The sequence below is a fragment of the Peromyscus eremicus genome, chromosome 18, assembly GCF_949786415.1.
Source record: "Peromyscus eremicus chromosome 18, PerEre_H2_v1, whole genome shotgun sequence".
Taxonomy (NCBI): domain Eukaryota; kingdom Metazoa; phylum Chordata; class Mammalia; order Rodentia; family Cricetidae; genus Peromyscus; species Peromyscus eremicus.
Genome location: NC_081434.1, coordinates 21,020,201 through 21,044,692, shown reverse-complemented (window position 1 = coordinate 21,044,692; position 24,492 = coordinate 21,020,201). Strand labels below are relative to the sequence as shown.

The 24,492-nt window shown below is 35.2% G+C and overlaps 1 protein-coding gene across 1 annotated transcript in view; it reads right to left on the bottom strand.

Annotated features, from left to right (window-relative positions):
- Positions 1-24,492, bottom strand: part of Ptprq (protein tyrosine phosphatase receptor type Q) — a 180,351-nt gene that overhangs the window by 102,920 nt on the left and 52,939 nt on the right. The window contains exons 17-25 of the mRNA XM_059245319.1: positions 23,509-23,629; positions 17,318-17,478; positions 16,499-16,644; positions 11,419-11,587; positions 8,819-9,109; positions 8,293-8,568; positions 7,769-7,920; positions 4,202-4,343; positions 1,381-1,650 (exon numbers count right to left, since the gene is read on the bottom strand). Coding sequence (XP_059101302.1) covers positions 1,381-1,650; positions 4,202-4,343; positions 7,769-7,920; positions 8,293-8,568; positions 8,819-9,109; positions 11,419-11,587; positions 16,499-16,644; positions 17,318-17,478; positions 23,509-23,629 — 1,728 coding nt within the window. The remainder of the gene's footprint in view (positions 1-1,380; positions 1,651-4,201; positions 4,344-7,768; positions 7,921-8,292; positions 8,569-8,818; positions 9,110-11,418; positions 11,588-16,498; positions 16,645-17,317; positions 17,479-23,508; positions 23,630-24,492) is intronic.

Here is a 24,492-nt window from a genome sequence, read left to right as displayed (position 1 = left end):
GTAAACGGTTATGGCCCTACAAGGGCTCTCATCAGGGCTGACAGCCAGAGAAGCCATGTTATGAAGAATGAGTCCAGTTTTTCTCGATGTAACTGGTAGAATATGGGAGAAGGTAGAAGGAAGGTAACGGCACAAAGAAGCAGTGCTGAGAAGCTGTGACAGTTTCTTCTTATAGACTAGAGCTGAGTAACGTTTTCCTTTTGCTCAGATGGTCTGAAAGGAAGATCTGATTGTTTAGAAAAGGAAAAATGGATGCACAGGACTCTGATACGTAAGTATTAAGAGTGCACAGAAGCACCAAGAATACCAAGAAAACAATTATTAAGAAGATATATTCTGGAAAGTTTGCATGTTAATTTCTTTATTTAAGAAATGATAAAACACACTCAATACATTAGAGAGTTTTATAATTATATAACTGTCTTTGTTTCTTCCTTTCAATGTCTCATAGTGAAGAAGGTTAAATATGCACTCAGCTGGTACTCAGAGATCACATGGGTAGGAAGCACATGCTTCCTTTTCTAACAAAACTTTTATATCTTCATATGAATGTGCTATAGTGGTTGTGGAGGTGGCTGAGTGTGTAAATCACCTGTCATTCAAGTGTTAGGAACAAAGCTTCAATCCCCAGAATCTATGTAATCTATGGTTGGGCATGGCAGCCTACTTGTTATTTAAGAGCTTGGAAGGAGGAGGAGATGTGGGATCCCGAGAGCAAGCTGGTTAGCTACAGTTGCCCTATCCATGAGCTCTGCATTCAACTGAGAGACCCTGACTCAATATAGAAGGTGGACATGGATCAAAAAGACTCATACGTTAGCTTCAGGTGTCTATAACCACACAGGAGTGGGCATGTATGTGTATGAACTCATACACACATCCTCAGATACATACGAACATACACACACAGAGATAGGCATACCTACTACACAGACACACTAATAAAAATAAGTGTCATGTATATACTACTGACAAATGTATGATCTTATTTATGAATAGCTAATAGTTTCAGATTAGTTACCTGCTTCATACTAGTTACCATTAGACCTATCAGGCTAGTCCTATACTGATGAACTGCTCAGGTTAGTTACCAATTTTATACTACTTATCTATTTCAGCTTTGATACCTGTTTCAGGTTATTTGCCCATTTCATATAAGTTACTCATTTACAACTAGTAAGCTGTTTCATACTACTAATAGTTACCTGTTTCATGTTATTTATTATTCCATTCTAGTAACCTGCTTTCATGTAAGTCATCTATTCAAGGTCAGTTACACACTTCATACTATTTCATGCTATTAATGACCTATTTTGGCTTAGTTAACTATTTTACACCAGTTACCTGTTTCAGGTCAGCTATGTACTCCATACTAGTTACCTGTCTCAGGGAATGTGCTGACATTACACGTGGTTTCCTTGCCTTCACCAGCTGAAGTTGATGCTCTTACTTCAAAGATGTATGATGTATTGGCCAAAAGTTTGGTGAAAGTATACATGTGGTCTTGGGGAGAAACTTTTGTAGAATTTCCTTCAAATGTTATCATATAGTGGATAATTATCCCATTTGCTTTCCTGGGTGGATCCCACATCACTAAAACTGACTGCCAGTTATGTGCCAGACACTCTATATTCTGCACAACATCTGGAACTTAAGAGAAAAACATTTGCTCAAAGTTAAAATTTATATACACATAGTAAATTGTCGAACTATGAAACCAAGAGCTAAGATGAGATTTCACAAACAAAGAAAAAAATAAAAATTTAGTATGTCAACTTTTCCAATGTGTGTGCAACCAGTTCTTAACAGAAATGGCCAATGGACCCTTTTCTCTCCTATCTTGCTAATGCTTACAATATTGAGTCTTTAATGGAATATTTTCCTAGGCCCAAGCAGCAAACACATTCTCATAGTTTTGAAAATGCATTGGCCTCAAGTCCAGGCAGACACGGATGCCAGCTTGCATAATCAGGATGATGCAACCTTCTCAATACTTATTACTGAACATTTGCAGCACAAAACTGTCTACTGTCACTGTTTCAGGCCCAACAGTGATGGGAAGTCCATAAGCAAAATTTTATTGGGGTTCTTTGGAAGAACAGGGACTATTTTGGAAGTAGCTAGAGGTATTATTTAAAGGGTCCTTGGTTTTTATGTTAGAACTTCTCTCAATTTATTTGACAATAACTTCTTTTCTCTGATGTCCATTCTATGTAGTTGACATGAATGAAGAGTATTACCGCATCCATGAGAATGATTATAGTTTAGAGACACTGACTACTATCATTGGAAATAGCCAATAATGCCCCCTAGTTTTAGTATTAATAACATAACTTCATTGCTATGGTAAGATGAGGATAATGGAAGAAAATCAGTATGTGGTTGATTTACAGATTACAAACTATTCACAGCAGAAAAAAAAGGAATGTTGCTATTACATAAATGTGATTTAAAGAAAATTCAAGAAATCTATTACTTCTCAATAATTGTTCTTTGGTCCTAATGCATCTCTTATAAACCTTTCTTCTGTATGATGAATACATCAATGCAGAAAGGCAATACTAACATGTGTCTGACATACACAAATCACAAGTTTGGGGAACATCTACTTAACTGATTCTGAACTCCCAACAAATGATTAGCAATTAATATATAAAAATGAGTCAGGTGGTGGTGATGCACACCTTTAATCCCAGGACTTGGGAGGCAAAGGCAGGTGGATCTCTGAATTTAAGGACAGCCTGGTCTACATATACATATATGTAAATTTTATGTCACTTTTGCAATCAGAGCATTATGTTTTGTGACATAACTTCGTTACTGAAAAATATAAGCTTATACAGTTTATGTAAGGTAATCCTCAACTTTTATTCATTCTGTGTGAACACTACTAAATATTTTATAGGTTGAAAATCTTTAGATATTTTCCCTCAAGTTGATGCATACTTCTCCCACTTATCTCCATCATTTCCTACAAAAAAAAAAAAAAAAACAAAAAAAACAAAAAACAAGGATGGTGTTCCAGTTAGATTGCAAATAAGTTTTAAAAGTATGTTTCACCTATTCTATCTGGATTGTGGTTTCTTCATTCAGAGCATGGCTTACAATAATATTTATACATAATTTATTGCATGATAAACTTGCTAATGAGTAAGATCTAACAGATCTTTTTAAATGTTTTAGACCACTCCTGCACTGTATCTGACTAATGTGTGCTTCCTTTCCGTTGAAGCTACAGAGCTTGGAGGAACCCTGAGCCTTTGTCAAGGTTACATACCCAACAAGCCATGCAGCTCAGATTCTAATTCAGACACTGATTGCCCAGCTCAAGCTTTATCCACTCTAAATACTAGGGATCTGATTTATCTGTAGGTAGGCTGTGAGAGAAGATCTCAAGTGTCTGTAAGTTCATGGGGAAATTACTAGTTTAGCATCTTTAACCTTTCATGTGGAGGTTCATTAATGCAAGCCCATCTAGAGCTACTATGAACTGACTAAAAAATGGATTTTCAGTCATTCAGTAATAATTGTTAAAAATAAAAGAAGAAGAGGAGTGTCGTCAAATATATGACCCAGTTAGTAGAAGGAAAGGGGCATGTCTAACCCACCATTAACTAACTCACAAATGAAAATATCCAAGGCCTACACAAAGTCTAGATGGGGCTCATACCATTGTGCTGCCGTGGTTCGGTTGCTGGGAGACTAGGCCAGTCGCCTTTTATAGTACTTCATGTTATGAGGGGACTGTTTGAAGTACAAGAGGCAACACAGACTCCTGCATCTCAAATCTTTTCTGGAAGAAAAGTCCTAGTCACAATTCATGAAAATCTAAATGGTTGTGTTAGAAGTGACTGCTGGTTCACTTCCTTGCTCTTCCCAGCCCCACAGGTAATCCTAAGAATTAGGATATTTTCCCTGATGTGTACAAGCCTACCTGGTCACCTCCTTAATAAACAAACAAACAAACAAACAGACAAACTAGTCTTTGTCTTACTCAGGTCTAGGGGAAAAGTTGTATGTAAATATGCATGTATCGATACATATATATGATTCCAGAAATGACCCAGCCTAACCTTTAAGCACCGGAATTCAATTCCCTTTGAGAGGAATACTAAACAACATTTTATTAAAAAGAGAGGGATGGTGAAAGTCTTGATTAAATATGAGAGCAAACATCGCAGAGGCAGAAACTGTGACTAACCGGACTCTCGAGTCGTGAATTTCACTACATTACTGAACTGATTGCCATTTCCGACTTTGGTAAATGCAGACACACTGATCGAGTAGGTGCTGACAGGCTCCAGCCCAACAAGCTTGGCATCAGTCTGAAAACCTGAAATATTCTGAAAAGCAAAAGGTCCTTAAGTCACAAGGCATCTTCAAATATTTATTTGTAATTACCTGATATATTTGAATATAATGAGATTTCCTCTTAGTTATTCATATTCATGTCCACTTAGTTATTATTATTCATCATTTCCTAAGAGTAACAATTATTAATATTTTGTGCTGCAGGGCATGTTGAGTGTATGATGCAAGGATGAGCTGTGTCTTGGAGAATCTCATCATTTTTGGTTTTGAACAGTTTTTAGAATCATGTGTTTATTCATTTCCTTCAACTTACTAAGTGAAAGTTTCAAATTTAAGTACAGTTTCTGGCCAAGCATTAGTAGTCATTTCTTCCAAATTCACATCCACCTGTTTCCTAATATACAATGTATCTGTACATGCTTACTTATCTGTCAGCTATTACTACTCAGTGAAAAGAAAGTCAGAGATGAAGCAAAATCTCTGTCTCCATGGAACTTAAGTTGGAAATTCAAAACCACTCTTATTTTGACAATATTTTTAGGAAAATGTGGGGGAAAAAACTTAAAAAGGTATGACAGTTGACCAGAGAAGAATATGCTTTCTTGTAGAAAAACTTCCTGCCAATAGTAAAGAGCTTTATTAGAAAACACATCCTAATCAAAGTGAAAAGTCAAGTCATTTAACAGCCTAACAAATACTAAACTGTATCTCTTAAAGTATAAACTATACTGACTGTTTATTGCACGTTTCCCTAGGGAATTTTACCAAGAACATCCTTCTAGTTGCTTATGTGTGTGGGGGTGGGGGATGCCAGGGCATTTGTGTGGAGGTCAAGCTCTCTCCTTTCACTGGGTTGTTCCAGGGATTGGATTCAAGTGGTCAGGCTTGGTGGCAAGAATCTTCACTAGCTGAGCTACTGCGCCATCCAAAGAGCATTAAGTCTTAAGGCACCTGCACTGATAATAACGCTAGATCACATTTTAAAATCATCTCCATGAAAGCAGGTGTATTTAGAAATAGATATGTATATATGTGTACATATATTCTTGCAATACTAATTAATGAGAAAGGAATTCATGAATCTGGAAGTGAGCAGAAGGATATATGGGAAGGTTTGCAAGAAGGAAGAAATGCTGTAATTATAATCTCAAATTTGTTTTTAAAAAAGAAAATCTGAAGCTCACTAATGCTATGGTGACTTTTTCCACCACTTCTTTCTTATGTCACACTATTTACAAACTATGCTGAGAGATGATCCGTTGAATATAAGAATTACTAAACATAACATGGTCCCCATCAACAAGGAAACTTTATATTAGCTATTAAAGTCCACAAAATGTGTTACTAGTAAGAAATGAAGCATGATGAAAATTCATTTTGATTTTTCAGAAGAATGATGACCAGGGAAGCGACTGAACTTGAGAGTGTAATCATTCACTGGAATAAATTACTTTATTGGCTGTTGAATACATTTACACAAAAGTGAGTCTTTAAAAAGCTTTTCACTAAATAAAGGACTTCTTGCAGCCCATCAGAGTGACCCGAATTTCTAAGTGATGTCAATGTCAGTGTGGGCTGATGAAGAGGCAGTGGTATCTGGAGTGGCTCTAATGTTCGTCTGCCCCCACAGAGATGCAGGTAATAGAGAACAGAAAAAGAATAAAACAGCAGACAAAGAATTAAAAAGGACCTAAAGTGATTCTGGCAGGGAAAGCTGAAAAACAGGGTAGCAGTGAAAGCGAGACAGAGTGAAAAGAATCAGCATGGTAAACTAAATATTTAGAGGCGGGAATGACATGAGAAGAGATTTAAAGGAATCTGAAGAAAAATATAATCATTAAAGAGGATTAAAAATAATGGCAAACAGAAGTAATCAAATGTAGTCGATTTTTAAAAAAGAAGACTGCTTGCTCTAAAATTATATACTTAATATTTTGTGGCATAAAATTGTATGTTTGCTACTAGTGAAATATTAATGGAAAACACATAATAGAGGAAAAGGATGTTTAAAGATATTGAAATCATATTCAGGTAACAATATAATGTTCTTTCATGCTCAAAGCTACCAGGACACTACAGGGAATTTTTGTTATTTTTTTAATCTGTGTGCAACGAACAATAATATATTTATTAAATGACTTGTATCATTCAAAGTATTTTCTATGGTTTTACCCTTGCAATCTTCAGTAACATTATGAAGCTTTTTAATTCTTATTTTGCATTTGAAGAAAATAATCTTAAGAGGATAAGTAATTTCTATAAGGCATCACTGTAAATCTCAATAGAAATATTTGAACCAGGTAATTTGATGTCAGAGCCTCTGCTTTACTGTTCTGCTAAGAGTGTTTATATTAAAGAACATCATTCAGTGGAAATTAGGTCATATATATATGCACACTCCAATGCACATACAAGGTAATCTCAAGGATGGGATTACTCCAAGAAAACTATTTCTCTCCTGTGAATATTTTCTGTAGCCCATACAGGCAATCCGAAATTATGAGGAAACACTGAGATTAAACTTGGGATAGATAATAAAGGGCTAGACATCTGTTTCTAATACAAGTATCATAGAAATAAATTATAATATATATATATATAATATTGAATGTTAACTCTGTATTTTGCACTCTTCTGGCAAATAAAAATATCCCAGGACTTCATTTGCCATTGAGAGAGAGAGAGAGAGAGAGAGAGAGAGAGAGAGAGAGAGAGAGAGAGATCTTAAGTAGATATTAGTTCATTGTAACATATTTTGGCAAACAAACACTAGAACTCATGCACCTAAGGTTCAAATGCATTGTTTCATTGGCGCTTTGCATATTTCTCACTGATTCTATGTCCTAAAAAAATGGAAGAAGGAAGAGCTACTGAGGATTGCAAATGAATTACCACTGAAAGTCACAGAATAAGAATTTATCTTAAAAGGTCGGGATGGGTAGCATCACATGCCATCAGAAAAGATGACCACAAGACCAGTATAAACATTTTTGTGAAAAGGTTAAAACGATTCATTTGATACTTATTTTATCAATAAAATTAGTATAGTATATATTAGATTTTAAATAAAACATACAAATTACTGTATATTTCCTAGCGTTAATTAAATGGAACAGTTAGTTCTTAAAATGTAGAAACTGTGAGAATAAGTAAATTGTTCTAAGAAGTATTCAGCTTTCATATCGGAAAAATGGTTCCCTATATTTTCCACAGACATCCCATGTTTCAGGAAAAAAAGGGGGCTTTTAAACAAATGTTACCATTGTTCAATTAATCATTGTAACGCTTTTGGTCAAATCCAGAGCTTTGCACATAAGAGGCAAATATCCCACTACTGATTTATTTCTCCTCCCCCTCCCCTGTTTAATATGAAGCAGGACATTTTCCAACAGCTCAAAACATTTTAATTCAGTTTCTGAGTGTCTGCAATAAATATGTGCTGTTATAATCAACCTACCTTATAAAATACAGTATCAGTGTCATGCTCATGAATTTTAAAACTATATACTTTAACAATACCGCCTGGAAGAGGACTTGGACTCCATGTCAGCCATACAAAATCTGAAGTGTAGTTGATTAAAGTCAAATTCTGGGGAGGAGCTAAAGGCACTGCAGGGAAACACATTATAAAACTTGTGTTCATAAAACATGTAGCACAGAAATACTATCTTGAGTCTAGCTTCTTCAAGAAACTAATTCAGAGAGATTTATAAAAATGACCACACATTGTAATTCTAGAAACGAATACCATAAGTAATTTTGCTCTTATATTTACAGCCCTATGCTTCAAAGCAGTTTTAAACAGAACAGGTAATTCTAAAGCCTGAAATGGGAAAGAGAAGAGATCAGCAAAATAGCCGAATGATGGTAAGTTGGCTACAAGCTGGATCTAAAGTTCTTCACTGTTCAGGCTGTTCCTTCACAACAGAGCGTGTGAGCTGAATAAAGAAATCACTTGAAGCAGCAAATCTTCCGGCTTACCTGATTCATCTGTGTAAAAGAAAAGAATACTGGAAGGACCAAGTCCTTTCGTAGTTCTCGCAGCAGCAAAAAAACTATATAAGGTAAATGGCGAGAGTTCTTCCAGGACTATGTGGTTCCCAGAAGTGATGAAAGAATGGTTTGCTTGTGGTCCTTGTAAAGTTAAATGGTAGCTTAGTATTACACCATTTGGCTTTAATGGGGGATCCCAAGATAAGAGAATTGAGGTAGAGGAAAGGTTTTTAAAAGTGTTGATTATTGGTGGAGTTTCTGGAACTATAAAAGAAAAAGAGAATGTCAAATGAGATAACAAATTTTCATTGGTAAAGAAGATGCTTCAATTATAACTGGACTTAATTTTATTGGTAGACTTTTAATTTTAAGCCCCTTAGGACATACTATGTCTGTTGAAAAGATAATTACCTGAGAACATAATTATAAATAATGTCTTTTGTTAAAAAAACGCAATACAAACAAAGAGGACATTAATAATCTTCATAAAAAGCAAAGACAGGGTCTTGCCTACCATCTTCTTCAGTTTTGACATGTAGCCAGGCAGTATAGGTCTCAGAGAATCCCTTTTCTGTTGACGGTGTAATTTTCAATATATAGTCAGTATATTTTTCCAGATTATCAAAATATATGCTGTTTTCATATGTAATCAGAGGCGGTCTCATGGCGTGAGGACTCTGCTGTAAATTCAGTGAAACATAGTAGAAGACAAGGCCATTTGGTCGGGCTGGTGGCATCCAGCTCACGTTTATTGCAGTTGACGAAATGGGCTCAAAAGTCAGGTTTCCAACAAGCCCTTCGGGTACTGAGGTAGGTAGTGATGAGAACATAAAAGCCATTAGTTATCCCAGTGATAACAATTTATAAATTGAATGTAATTATTGAAACATCAACACCAGCTCATGCATGTATATTATTTAAATACAAAAATGTGTATCCTTATTAATATGGAAAATTTTCAAAATAAGCCTTATCATTCTTAACACATGTAGTAACTGTGCTTCTATCATATTCTTCTGACTTTCCTTCCTTACCATATGAGGATTACATGTGTTTATATGCAACGTTTTATGCAATATTTCTTTTTTTTTTTTTTTTTTTTTTGGTTTTTCGAGACAGGGTTTCTCTGTGTAGCTTTACGCCTTTCCTGGGACTCACTTGGTAGCCCAGGCTGGCCTCAAACTCACAGAGATCCGCCTGGCTCTGCCTCCCGAGTGCTGGGATTAAAGGCGTGCGCCACCACCGCCCGGCTGCAACATGTACTTCTACGTAGAATCAATGGTTTAATAATTATCTAAATAACACGTTTGATTTCCTTATTCCAGTGACTATCTAAATACACAGAGATGATGCTCAAAGTCAATAGGAGACTTGCTCAAAGCCATGTTTGGAGGAAGAATATTTAACTCTAAGATTTTCTGACTCCACTAACAAGATGTCTCCTGCCAATCAAACACTAACCTGAAGTTGCACTTTAAGAAATTATTCCACTTATAAAATTTTAATTTTCAGGTATCAACTAGACTCAATGTAAATTTGAAAGTCTCACAAGACACAATACACAGCAAATAGTTATTACTTATGGTGCTGCAATTATAATTGATAAACTGTTATGGGGGTTGCAGTTATCTTGGGAGCAATCTACAACTAAAGTGTCTGAAATGATTTTGACCACAGTATGCTAAAAGGTTTTGTTAAACATTCATCACCTGTATATTTTACCTCGTTGATTGTATTCTCCGGGTGAACCTGTCCACTACTCGAGTTATTTTTGCCAAGAACAAAGAGAAGTCTTTCATATTTATATTGGTAACATAATAATTTTTTTTCAGACAATGAACATTGGGATTTAATTCATCAGACATTTAAGTCAAAGTCATTCCTCAATAGGACAATAATATTTAAAATACAAACAAGTAGAGGGGCTGGAGAGATGGCTCAGCAGTTAAGAGCACTTTCTTCTCTTCCACAGGACCTGGATTGGGTTCCCAGAATGCACACGATGGCCCTGATTCTTCTGTAACTCCATTTGTGGTGCAGGGGAGTTTTATGACCTTTTCTGGCCTCCAAGGGAACTCTAATCACCTGATACACTCACACACATGCAGGCAAGACATCCATGCACATAAAAAAATCCTTAATATTAAACAAAAATGGAAACAGAAGCCACATGAGAAATGGACGGTAGTCCAGCTTTCATTGCATTCTGAAAACTGAAACTGAAACAAAGGAAAAATCAAAATCAAGAGCTCAGTCATCATAGTTGTGTGAATGTTCAGCATGAACAGCCTTCTGAAGAAGCTGCATATAAGAAATTTCTTTTAATTGAAAATAGGTATTTTTATTATGTTCGTCACAAAGACAATTTAAAAACTGCTTCATGAAGTCCTGTGTGGATTCAAAGTCAGAAAAGAAAGTTAGCCGCTGGGGATTTCAAAGCAACTTCTGAAACAAATGAGCAGGTGTTTTAACTATCACAAAGGTTATCCAGGATTGCAGGAGTGTTCTTCCCTGTCGATTCTGGATGAGTGTGACATCTCTCAAAGCAACAGAAGCAACAGGATTTTAATGAATGGATGAAAAGAAAGCCTGGTTGAGCCTGTCCAGTATTCAAAAGCTATTTTTACCAAGAACAAGCAAAGTATTCCTTTGTCATGTTTATATTGCTCAATTTGTGATTTTTTTCAATCTATACAATTCAAATGTTATTATAAATATGATGGGCAGGAACTATGGCACTTCTTATATAGTAGGCTGAAACAGAACAGATCAGTGAAATGACATTTAGTGGGCATTAGAAGTAAAGTCATAAAGAGCACTCAACTTCCAGGTGTTTACGAAGAACCCTCCTGTAGAGACCTCTCAGTTCATTCACAGCACAGTGTTAAAATAAAAACCATCAACCCTATGAAAATAATATTATGCAGGAAAAATGGAAGAAGCTGTTATAGTTGTAATAGTCAGAGCCACATTAGATACATTTAAACTCCTAGGACAAGTAGTTAAATATGTCTGGCAGATTTTAATGCCAATGAACACAAATAGAAGTTCCTGACATAATTATGAGACTGTCAAGTTTTCCGATTAAAGATAAAGACATGTTGATTTACATACTGTCTTGGTCCGTGTATACATGAATTATGTCACTGCTTTTATTCCCGTCTCCAACTGAAGTGCTTGCTGTTAACCAGAATGTATAGTAGCTGAATATTGCTAATCTATATATTTTTACAGACACGGTCATGTTGTCAGGCTCATTAGTTACTTCCAGGAAGGTAAAATTCTGAAAAATAAGCACATTATTGTAATAGTTCAGAGTGTGTTTTAGCAGGCATGAATGTTGAAAAATAGTTATTAGCCAGGAACTGTCTGCTATTATTTTAATATTTTAATTCTTAGGAGAAACAACATAAAGTAATGTTACCATAAAAATTAAACTTGAATTACATTCGTATGAAAAGGGAATAAATGGTAGCAGTTTTTCTTACCAGATCAATACATAAAATATTAAAGAGAAAAGTACTGACACTTTATCCTGTAGAAAATGTCAAATGGCCAAGGGAAAACTCCATGGCTATGCTGACCCAGATCAGTTTCCCTTGGGAAACTTTTAGGTATTTTTTAAGGCATTGGATATTTTCAAATAGATTTGAAAAAAAAAATTAAAACAACTTTTCATTTTCTTTTTTTCCATTAATAATAATGGAAATGTGGAAGTATTTGCCTTATCTACAAACTCAAACCATTTCTGTTATTTATCTCCAGTGACTCTTTATTGTACTGTTGTAGGGAACAAAGAAGAGGCAGTTAATACACTCATACACAGAGTTAAAATAAAATTCAATATTTTTTCAGTATTTAAGGAATTTGTGCTACAATTTCCTTTCTGGACAATATTTAAAATTAAAAAAATATAATTAAACAAAAAGAATGCTAAAATAAAGGAAAATGAATTTAAGCAAAACCACAAAGTTAGCCAAGAGTGGTGCACTTCGTAATTCCAACACCTGGACGAATGAGTCAAGGGGATACCTAGGTCAAGGTCAGTTTGCACTATATAGTGAGTTTCAGGGAGCCCGAGATACCTAGTGGACCCTGCCTCAACAAAAGTGTATTAATATCAACACTTTCATAAGAAAAATGCACCATACAATTTACACAAATTACTTTAAATCTTACAGACCTAAACTCAAGTATAGCAAAGCAGGGCTGGACCAAATTCTAATCTCAATGGTTCTCGGCCCTTAACAATAAAATTGGAATAATTCTTCCCACTTTATAGAGAATAACTCTTTATAGAGAGTTATTGAGGATTAGAGTCAATGATGCACACAAACCAATTAATAGTGTGCTTAACCACAATAAAGCAAGAATAATTTGCTTAACTAATTAATGTAGGAAACTCTGTTTGAGTATGTTTATAGGCAAGATGGTTCTAAAATTTATTGACTTAAAAAGTCACAAGTTTTGTGGGTTTTTTTTGACATTATCTGTCAGTACAACAAAAGATTTTCTTTGATTTTTGTGGTGTCTTATTTGAGAATAGACATGTTAAAGCCACGTAACAATTCCTCAGAAAATGTAATTTATGAGCTTGGATGCCTTCTAATACACCAACTGTACACGTAGAGTAACTGTATATGTAGAATAACTATACATATAGAATAACAGTACACAGAATAACTGTACACATAGAATAACTGTACACATAGAATAACTGTACACAGAATAACTGTATACATAAAATAACTGTACACATAATATAACTGGCTGATGAGGCCACAACTTAAAAGTATTAATTACTGCAAGGTTATTAGAATGAATCTTAGTTTTTCATTGAAATAGAATTCATTCAAATTATCTATAAACATCACAAATAAGCAATGAATTATTTTGAATCACCCAAAATTTGTTCCAGTTGGGTGTATGACTAAGCATGCAGAGACATGAAACAAATTCATAAAATCTTAGACATTATACAGGTGACCATTTCATTAATTTCTACATCTCATATACCTTATTTTTGCCTCATAATGTCTTTTGGCTCAAATTATCTAATTAAACCTTACACTTTATTCATGTAAATATAGCCGGAAGGTATTCTACAAGTGCTTTCTAATTTAATTATCGAGCAAACTTATTTTAGCACTTTTAAATGTATATGGCATTCTGTCAGAGATATTAAGAAAATGTGACACATAGTAGAAACTGAATAATGTAAGTGGTAACTTCCTCTACTACACACAATGTGTGATAACTGAATAAAGGTAGATCATTTAGCAGTAGCAAAGAGCTTATACTACTCAAGAAAGCGTGGAAAGATGGCTTCAGTTCCTGCTCAAATGCTTCTGAATCATAGCTAAGTGCTGAAAATCTTGCATCATGGCAATAATTTTAATGTTATTGCAATTAAAATATTTGTTGTTCATTAAACCTATACATGAAACTGTTCCAGGAACATAGATGGAATATAAATATCACATGTCCCATTTTTTCAATGCATTAGCTATCACAGAAGGATTCTAAAACATGGACCAGATGTCCGGAATAGGAGGTAAATAAAGAATGCTAAGTGTGGGGGTGTTCCACAAAGTTCTGTGGGAAGGAGAAAGCAGAAGATAAAAGCTGTATACATAATCTGCTACATAATTTTTCATTCCAAGTACTTCTTCCACCTACTAAAAAAAAGATAGAGATGATATGCTGCTTTGAACAATAATTTTAGGAGTGCATTAAAGCCTGAGTGAATGTCAAGCAACATGAGACTGTCTCCTGAAAAGTTTTAGGATCGTTAGCCTGTGCCCTCTTGCAGCTGTTACACTTAAAAGCATTCTTAAAATTACTTGATAGGAGATAACCTGTTTGAAAACTGATGAGTTGAAAATGGGATCATATTATGCATGCAGGTTTGAATATGTAGACTTGGATAATTGTGCTGAGACCATAGGTAGATGTTCAAAACTGAGGTGCAGTTGGAGCCAAAGAGAATCAAAGTGTAAATCTGCACGAACTGCAAGTATAATGGACAGAAGTGAAACAATTGCTAAGACCTCAAACTACACAAACAATGCATTTAGCATAAAAAAAGGAAAATCTTCATGTTGAACATCTTTCATGGCATAATGAAATAATGTTCAATCTGTGAGTGAATCTGTGGTAATAAATAATTGCCTTGCTTCTTTTCGGTTTTCAAAAAGGGATAAAATATCTGCTTGATGTACAGAGGAAAAAAGCAGACACTTCTTTTGTTCTTTGTTCTTAAGTCATTTGTTTAAAAATATCTTTGCCTATAATTAGATATATATCTATATGTATATACCTTTTATAAAGTAGTCTTCCTATTAAATATGGAGTTATATAACTACAGTTAGAGGACAACATGTGAACAAGACCTGACCTCTGTACGTTAAGTTCTACTGCATTTGCCTGAGACGGTTTGCAAAGCTCTGTCCTTAACCTATGAACTCAGCAAGCCATACTGCAACCTAGTCCTAGAGACAGCCAATCACAAGTCCTGACTCTAAGCTAAGTGTCCTGAGTAACAAATGGAACTCCGTCACTGCCAAGTACAGACTGTCTGCCTTCTCTTTCCATTAGAAAGACACCCTGAAATGGGAACTGCCAAGTCACCATCAATTCAGTCATTTTGCCCAGTAAAAACCTTACTCTGCAAATTACAGTATTTTTTTAATTCATGTTTCTCAGATTATATTCTAACTCCCCTGTCTTTGATTGAACCACACAACCATAATTTTCTCTTTTTTATATATTAGAAATCTGAAAAATATTTAATTTGGAGAAATCATATAACTGTGCTGGACAAAACTGAAAACATTTCTCTAAATTAAATTCATCTTGGCTCATTTGTTACTACTATATTCATATTCCAGATAATTCCCCTCTGCAAACCACAGTCCCATGACCTACACTCTGCAGACTAATAACCATATGCCTATTGGTCTTTGTTACAGCTGATGCTAAGCAATAATAATATCATTGCAACTATAAAAACTTCCTTCCCTATAATAAAAAAATTCAATTGAGGAAAAAATACTATACTATAAATATTTGTCCTTAAACCCACAGATAAGTGTCGTCTTCAGCCCTCATCAATAAAACTTTTCTTTCAACAAAGAATATTAAAGAAAACCACAACCAATCAAAATGCAGAGTTGTGGAGGCAAGTTCCAGTGGACACACCTACAAAAGGGAGTGAACATTGTTAGCCAGAGGGTCGGAAGAATTTACTATGAGATTGTTTCTCTTAGTAATGTCAGAAGACACGCCTACAAAGTCTTATCCACGTGACTTCCCAAACGTGAGCTGAACAAGGACAACATCAATGGAAATGCCAAAGCAGATGGGGAAAGTCTGCAAGGCCTCAGCCCTACAAAAAGAACTACAGGCAACTAACCAATGCAGAAAGTGTGAGAATTAGTCTTCTTGGGGGAAGAACACCCCAATTAATTATCTAAAACCAAATAGTCAGCCCTGAAAATATATGTATGAGTAGAATTACACAGACTGAGCAGGTTGTATTTATGTATTTAGGAGTACATACAGATATACATATATGTTTGTAACAATAATTAATGAAAAACAGAGGTCATGAATTTGAAAGAAAGCAGGGAGAGGTATATGGGAGGCTTTAGAGGAAAGAAAGGAAAGGAGAAAATGATGTAATTATATCATAATCTCAAAAACTAAAATAAATAATTAAAAATATGTGCCAGGTGGTGGTGGTGCATGCCTTTAATCCCAGCACTTGGGAGGCAGAGGTAGAGGGATCTCTGTGAGTTTGAGGCCACCCTGGTCTACAGAGAGAGTTCCAGGAGAGCCAGGACTGTTACACAGAGAAACGTTGTCATGAAAAATAAAAAAAAAAATGCAAGAAAATTTAACCACCGAAATTGTGTTCTATACAAACAAAATTAAAATATGTTTTCTGCTAAGAAGTAAGAATAAGTGAAACCATTGTTGTTTAAAAAGAACAGTTATTGGAGAAAATAGAATTGAAGTTTGTTTATGTGATACCACCTTCACTGCTGTAAACATGTAAAAAGAAAAAGTACTTGACTTTTCTCCACCACTATTTTATACATCAATGAGATTTTCATAAAATACAACTGTGCACAATTATCAATATAAATAGTCCACAATATTAACGACATAAAAATTAATACTCAGCTCTTACCTGCACATAAGTACCTGAAGTATTCTGGTAGTAAACAGAATAATATTGTATGATGCCATTAGGTTTTACAGGAGGCGTCCAAAAGAGAATTATTGATGAAGAACTGAGATTCACATAATGGACATCTTTGGGAGGGTCGCTGGGTGCTATAAAACAAACAATTCAGAAACTTTGCAGTCAGGGATACAAGTTAAGCTGAAGTGTCTAAATTTTGCAACAGCTGATAAGTTAAAAGTGGGAATAATCATATTTGAAAAAAAACTTAAATTAGGAATAGTATCTACATGAATGTCAAAAATGAAATGCATACCATGCACCACTCTTTTATCATATGATATCTACCGAAGGGACTTTCTTACTCATACAGTACTATCCTGGCTCTAAAAGATTGCCACTGCTTTTCATTTGCAGATAACACCATTGCCAGTTTCCAGTAGAGTACATGAATATGAAATCCTGTTTTAATGTACAGTCTTGAATTAATAAATGCTAAAAGCAGACAGAAAGTCAACATCAGTTTGTTTTTCTACATTTAGCCTACAGATAAAATATTGATGACATGTTAAGTCCTGTGCTGAATCCATCCACAGATCTTACTCCTTAGCTCCTCATCAGAACCCTGTGATATCATACACTGTTTCAAACAGGAAATTGAAGCACAGACAGATACTTAGTTTTCCCAGCCTTATACAGGTAGGAAGTAGACGCAATTTCACATCCAGCTAATGGGGGCTGTTAGGCTTCGTAGCACATGTTGATATTTGATATTATTTTTGAGCTGAATAGTCTTTGAATTGACTGAGATCTTTGAGAACTCACCTCCCTCTGGTGTTCGAAAGTTAATGGTACTGCTTCTTCTTTTCCCATCACCAAATCTGGTACTAGCTGTTACATAGGCACTATAGTCAACATTATAGTCCAAGTCTGACAATTCCAGTGAGGCTTCAGTTGCATTGATAGTTTTTAATGATGATTTATCCCTAAGAGAGACAGAGGAAACGTAAAACTGACATTTGGATTAAATGCCACCAGGTACTTTGGAGAATTACTACATCAAAAATATGTAGCACTCATATACAGTAATTTATGGGCTTAACTTGATAGAGATGCCACTTATTCTGAAATATCAAAAGTAGCAAATATCAGAACACTTCAATAAATTAACTTCATTAGCTTCCAAGTATATTTAGTAATTCAACCAAGTGTTAAGTATTTATAATTACAATTGGCTTGGGCCAATTTTAGTGAATCTGGGGATAGTGCAACTTCATTGGATTGAGTCACACACAGGAAAAGCACAACTTTGGATATGTCTGAGAGTGTGTCTTCAGAGAGGATTAACTACTGGGGAAAGATAGTGTGAAAGTGGATGACGTCATCACAGTGGTTGAGGGTCGGGGTAGAATAAATGTAGAAAAGAGAATAACTAGTACAAGCCGTATGTAGCTCTCTCTTCTTCCTGGCAACCATGAGGTGAGATGTTCCTATAAAATCGTGTACCATGACTGAAACTTCTAAAACCATGAGCTCTGAGTCTTTGATTCACTCAACATAGCACTATAGTACACCCCATAATGCTACCTTCCAACCTCTTCAGAGTCATGGTGACTTCATCCTTCATATGCTGCCTCTGCTGAAACACTCTGTGACTCATTAACCTATTTTTACCACCAACATTCCAAAATGAGAAGTCTGGTCAAGAAAGTTCCGTTGGTTTATAGTGAATGCTTTAAAATTTAGGTATCATTTTTTTTGAGACATGATACCACTATACATCTCATGCTGACCTTGAACTCATGATTCTCCTGCTTCAAATTCTCAAGTACTAGTATTACTTGCATTATTCAATTAGGACATTTCAATAGGATGAAAATCTTGTAGTAACTGCACAAATGGTACTATGCATAGTTTTATATCATAATAATAGTCATTTTTAAAGATTAGATTTTATATTACTCTGGAAATTTTTAGATCCATAAATTTAATAAAGAGCTGTATGAGAATTGTCTTAAAACCCCAATCAATGGCCTTCAGCAAATACTTTAAAATTATTTTACATTGGCATATTATTACATACTTAATAAATCTACAACCACTTTGAGATTCTATACATTTTTATTTCTATACATGTGTTGACATATATCTGTCAAACTGTGGTTCAGTATTCCTCCTCATAGTATTTGGGAAAGAAAATAAGCTAGAATCACAATATCACTTTTACTCCATAGTCCTTTACCTATACCTGTTAAGATATCCCTTTAGCAATTTTGGAGAAAACTATCTCTCAATTTTAATGACACACAAAGAGACAAAATTATTAAACAAATCCAAGCTTCATTCAAGAATATAGCATGTAAATTAGCTTTGTATGATTTTACAAGAACATTGTATCTCAATTCAAAGTGCATTGAAAGAATAAATATACAGTGTTCTAATAAAACTATTTAATTAATGTATTTGCCCTCACCAAGGACTGTGTATCATTGAAAATATATAACTTGTTGACATGAAGGAGGGAAAATGTTACTTTATCATCTTGATATGATGAGCGTTATTTCGTGATGAACAGTTTAGAGGAACACATTATTTTAAGCTGTAAAAGATTAAGACAGATTTCTGAATAAATCATCTGTAAACTGTGACTAGTGTGGTAGTGGAAACAGAATGATTGCACATCAATCCTCATGAGCAGTTTTGTAGAAGAATATTCATGACAAGGAGAAGAGTCACCCAGAATGCTAAATATAAAATCATTCATCTCAAAAACACAGTGAAAGCAAGACTATCCAAAGGGATGGTTTTATGAGAATTTTGAATTATTAAAACAACTGGAATGATAGAAATTTGGTATCATGGGAGATACAGAAAGCCTGGAATAGAGATCCTGCTCCACATAGCACACATCACTTTTAGATTTAAATATTTTAGATTTAATATTTTAAGAGAACCACACATAACTATGTACGTATCAGAGCTAGAATTCAATCCTATATCTCACTAGCTTGAAATCCATGAGTCGTGAACGATGATACCTGCATCATATCTTCTCAATTAAACTTATAATGGCAAAAGTTCTCTAAAACATTAGTCATCAAGAAGCAAAAATCAAAAACTATCACTTCTTCATAGCAACACTGTCCAAAGCTTACAAGAAATATCTCAGTAAAAAATTGCTGGAAATTAAAAATACATTTTTAGCTACTTCATTATCATTCATATATGTTTCACTATGTAGATTATCTTCTTGAATATATTGTAATTTTTTGCTTTACATTTGTGTAAAATAATCACCCCACTAAAGTAACCATTAGTTGTATAAAGTGCATTATTCATATGGCAAACACCCTAAAAGAGTGAAGAATAAGCTTTGAACCTTAAAACTATACTTTTCATTTATTCACCTACTCAATATATAATAAAGTTTCTATTAATTGTGAATGGTAGTTTACTGTCTTAAGTTCAGCAACAAACAAAGCAGATTTCTATGTAAGTGTATGTAGACATGCTAAGTGTGTTTTTTGTCTGTATCTGTGTGTGCATCGTTATGTGTGTGGTTAGCAAAGACAAGTGTGCTGGCAAATTTTCTATTTACCTTTTGCATATTGAGAGTCAATCTGAGGGCCTGGAGAGGTGGCTCAGTGGTTAAGAGTAACAGCAGATTCTCAGAAACGACATGGAAGTTAAAAACCATCTATAACTCAAGTTCTGGGGGGATCTGATGGCTACTTCTGACCTCCTCAAGCACCAGGTACACATGTAGTACACAGATATCCATGTAGGCAAAACATTCATACGCATAAATTTTTAATTAAACAGTTAATGAAGAGAACCAATCCTGTATAATTTGAGACCCAAAAATTTCATAACCCAGAATGAGAAGATGAATCAGTCGACAGGAAATTCTTGTTCTTTAAACATGAGGGTCTGAGTTCAGATCCCCAATACTCATATAAAAAGCTGAGCAATGGCTCTGTGGGCCTGGAAGCTCTGCATTTGGGTGAGTGTAGATGGAGACAGGCAGCTACTGAGAGCTTTCTGGCCAGCCAGTCTGGTTCAAATATTGAGATCGGGCTCAGTGAAAGAATCTATCTCAAGGAAATAGTATAAGAAGGATAGAGGGAGACAACCCATTAGCCTTCTATAGCATGAATATGTATACCACACAGAAGCAAGCACATATATGCACTGCACATGCATGTACAACACACACACACACACACACACACACACACACACACACACACACACTCATTTAAAAAAAAAGGATCCCTTGCCATCCGTCAAGAAAAAGGAGTATTTTTTTATTCATGATAAAAAAATTTCTGAGAGATCAGACTGGGAGACATAAGCTAGTCATATTAGAGTGTCTCAGGGGAATAAAGAAAATACCGAAGTAGATTTGTGAGGGAAACCCCATGTAAAGAGGCTTATTCTTGCAGCAGTGAAAAAACTTTAAAGCCCTTTGAAAATCTCAGCATGGTGTGTTACCCTGTACAGCAAGGTCTATGGGGTCCTGAACCAACTAACCAGAGTGACCGGAAGACGTGGAGGAACCTTGCAGACACCACACAGTTGCAGACTGCAGCTAAGGAAACAACCAAAAGAGTCTATTATCTGAGGGCCAAGGGGACCTGCAGACTTGCATAAGTCTTGAGAAAATCAAAGATAAAACAGAAAATAAGAGCTTTCAAAACTGGAACTATAACTGTAAGTCAGTGTCAGATAAATTCTCAACAGAGGCCAGGTTCATGGAGCTACAATAGCATACACTGGAGACAAGGGTACCTGGCTTTCACCAAACTTCCCTTGTGCTCAGGTCTATCTTGAAAGGAATCAGGGAAGAAAGACCTCTTCAAAGATGAGAGAATAAGTATTCTCAGAGAGGAATTGAACTTTGAATTTATTGTTTGCCCAAGAAAAATTAGAAAAATTAAGCTAATTCCATGGAATGTGAAAAGCATGAGTTGCCTTAAATGTTCCCACAGTCCTCACCATCATTACAAAAAGCATAATGAATGTTATTGAGAATAAATGTCTTGTTTTATATAACATGTGAGTCTAACCTTGCTAGAACGTTAAATATAAAATATCTGCCATTGCTCACATTCACAAAGTCCTCCCACTTTATACACTTCCATATTAAAGACAGACAACTAGAATTATAACCATGCTCCTAAAATAGGTGGTTAGTATAGATCACCATTGTCCAAGCCCAGAAAGACATAAATCCAATACAGCTGTACACCTTAGTATTCTCTCCAGGGTCCTGTGTACTGTGCTGAGACTCCCAGATGCTTTGTGAAGAGAGGCATGGGGACAGCACAGAAGATGTTTTACTTACATTTTACTAAAACATCAGAAATCCAGGATTTAACATGCATGGTTCAAACATCAGGAAGCCACTGTTGATTCATCTCTTTTATTTTTTAATTTTTACTCCTATAACAAATCAATGTGTCACCAGGTCCACTGGGCTCTTCTTTCTAAATTTAGCACAAAGCTGCCCACTCCCTCCTCCACTGCCAATATCATCTCTTGCCTAGACTATTGAATAACCTACCTCCTGGTATCCTGCTAACAATTTCATCCTCTACAAGTCATTCTCTGTGCTGGGAATGCTCTGGCAACTCTTAAGTTAAAATGGACAAACAGATTGTCTTCATGACTTGGCATCTGAGCTTTATCAGTGCTCTGTCATAATTTTACTCTCCTCTGATTCCATACTCCTTATCAAACCTGACACTCTGGTCTTCAAAATGACAAATCGTGTTTTCTCATGGCCGGGGGGTGGGCTGGGGGAGTAGAGTCAATATTGTGCCCTCTTGGAAAGTTCCCTGCAGATCAATGCAAGACAAGAGGTGTCTTCTTGTTACTCAGATCATAAAGGAAGACAACTTTATGAAGTTCTCTTCTTTCACCTAATGTTTTCTCCATTGTCTACTTCTGAGTATACAATCCAGCTTTCTCTTTACAGTAGACTCACTGAGACAGGGCCTTGGTAGTGTCTTGTTCACAGGTACAGAGATATGATGAATGAATGAATGAATGAATGAATGAATGAATGAATGTGTAAACTAAGTGGAAAGATGGATGAAGTAGAATTGCTTTTTCCTTTCTATTACTTCCTTTTCACTAGCAACTCATGATATTCCCAGTGTCACCAAAACTAAACAAAACAACCAGAAATCAGGTATTTATGTAAGAAAGATAAACTTTAAGGACCAGTATACACAAGGTCTACAGAGGAATTAGAGGAAATCTTAATTCAGGAAAGCTTTTGAAATGGGGTAATCTCTCCAATGCTGGTCCTTCTCAAATTCACATTTACATTTCTAGGAAGTATCTATTTTTTAACAAAATACTACGTAAATGTTATTTTTGAGTTGAAATAATTTAAAATGTATTTTAAATGTGTTACATGGGTAGTGGGATCTGTTTAAAGAACATAAATTAGATCAAAAGGAGAATTCTAGTCTCCTGGGTTGTCTTAAAGCAGGTATAGCTGTTTGTAAACTCATATGAGACACACTTTGGACACCATCATTTTCAAAATTGAAGGATAAATAAGTAACTAAAGTTAAAGTGACCAGTAAATCACTGCTTACCATCAATGGAAAGCTGACCTTAATATATCTAAAAGCATATCTTTGATTTATATTTCAATCGAAATTATTTTATGTAAGAAAATGTGTATAGAACGTTTGTTTTAAAAGTCTCAAATATTTTAAATTATACACTTGTAATCATGTAAGTTGATTATCCAGACCTTCAAGAATATACATTTAGTATAGTTTTCCATAGCGTAATTTTTTTGTTTTAGTTGCAAAGATTTTTATTTGCTGACCCACTGCATAATATGAGGTAAACTTATTTCTTAATAAAAGGCATTTTAACCCACCTATTAATAATCAGGGCCCTAATGCAGCATCACATTCTGAAATAAACACTACATTCCTATTATATTACAAATTAATATTTGTTCTCAGAACTACTTCCAAAAAAATTCTTACCAGACATAAACTGTGTAATAGAGGATAATTCCATTTGGCTCCAAGGGTGGTTGCCATGACAACATCACAGTGACACCAGACAACTGTTTCACAGAGAAGTTCTGAGGGGGAGAATCAGGAGCTAGAAATTTGTGACAAAGAATGACACATTTCATTAAATATATATATGGAAAGTGTGAAAATGAAAGCGCGTAGTTGTTGGGATTTTTTGTCTGTTAAATTCTATGGTAAACGAAGCGAGTTCAGAGCTTCTCTCCACAGACAGGAGAGCCTGATTGTTTATGTTCAGATGAAATGATGAAAGAAGATTTTCATGGTGCTCTTGGAACATCTGCTCCTGTGATTCAATGGAAAAAAGTATTTCATGAGAAAATACAACACGGGTCTGTCACAGTGACTCATTGACTGATCAAGAACATCTTGGTAAATTAGCACCCTCTAGTAAAAGCAAATGTTTTATCAGGGTGAATAAATGTATCACATCCTAAAGCTCTCCCCAGATAATGAAGAGCTGGGAGAAAAAAAAAAAAGTGTCATACATTCAAAGAACAGTAAGAAAAAGAGTTTGATGGAAATTAGAATGACTAACCTCACCCAGACCAATGGCATTCCTCAACCTTAGAGGTGTCAGAAAATACTAAATACGACCAAAATCTAATCAATGAATCTTTATAATTGAACGGATCCCACAGGAAACGCCAGTGTAGCAGTATAGCACATGAATAAGAAAATGGTCAGAATCACTCTTAGATATTAGAGAAGGACTTGTTTTATACAACGAGCGAATGCAGTGGTGACAGCTATAGTTGGTGTTTCTGTTTTGGTGTTTTCAATGGCACTACCTTGGAAAATGCTGTCGAGTACTGACTATCCCATGAGTCTGCATATCATTTAGAGACATGTGTTTCCTGTGCTATGAATCCCATTCTCTCACTTATCAAAGCAAACCTGTAAATATTCTCTTCTCAACTTTCTAAAGGATAA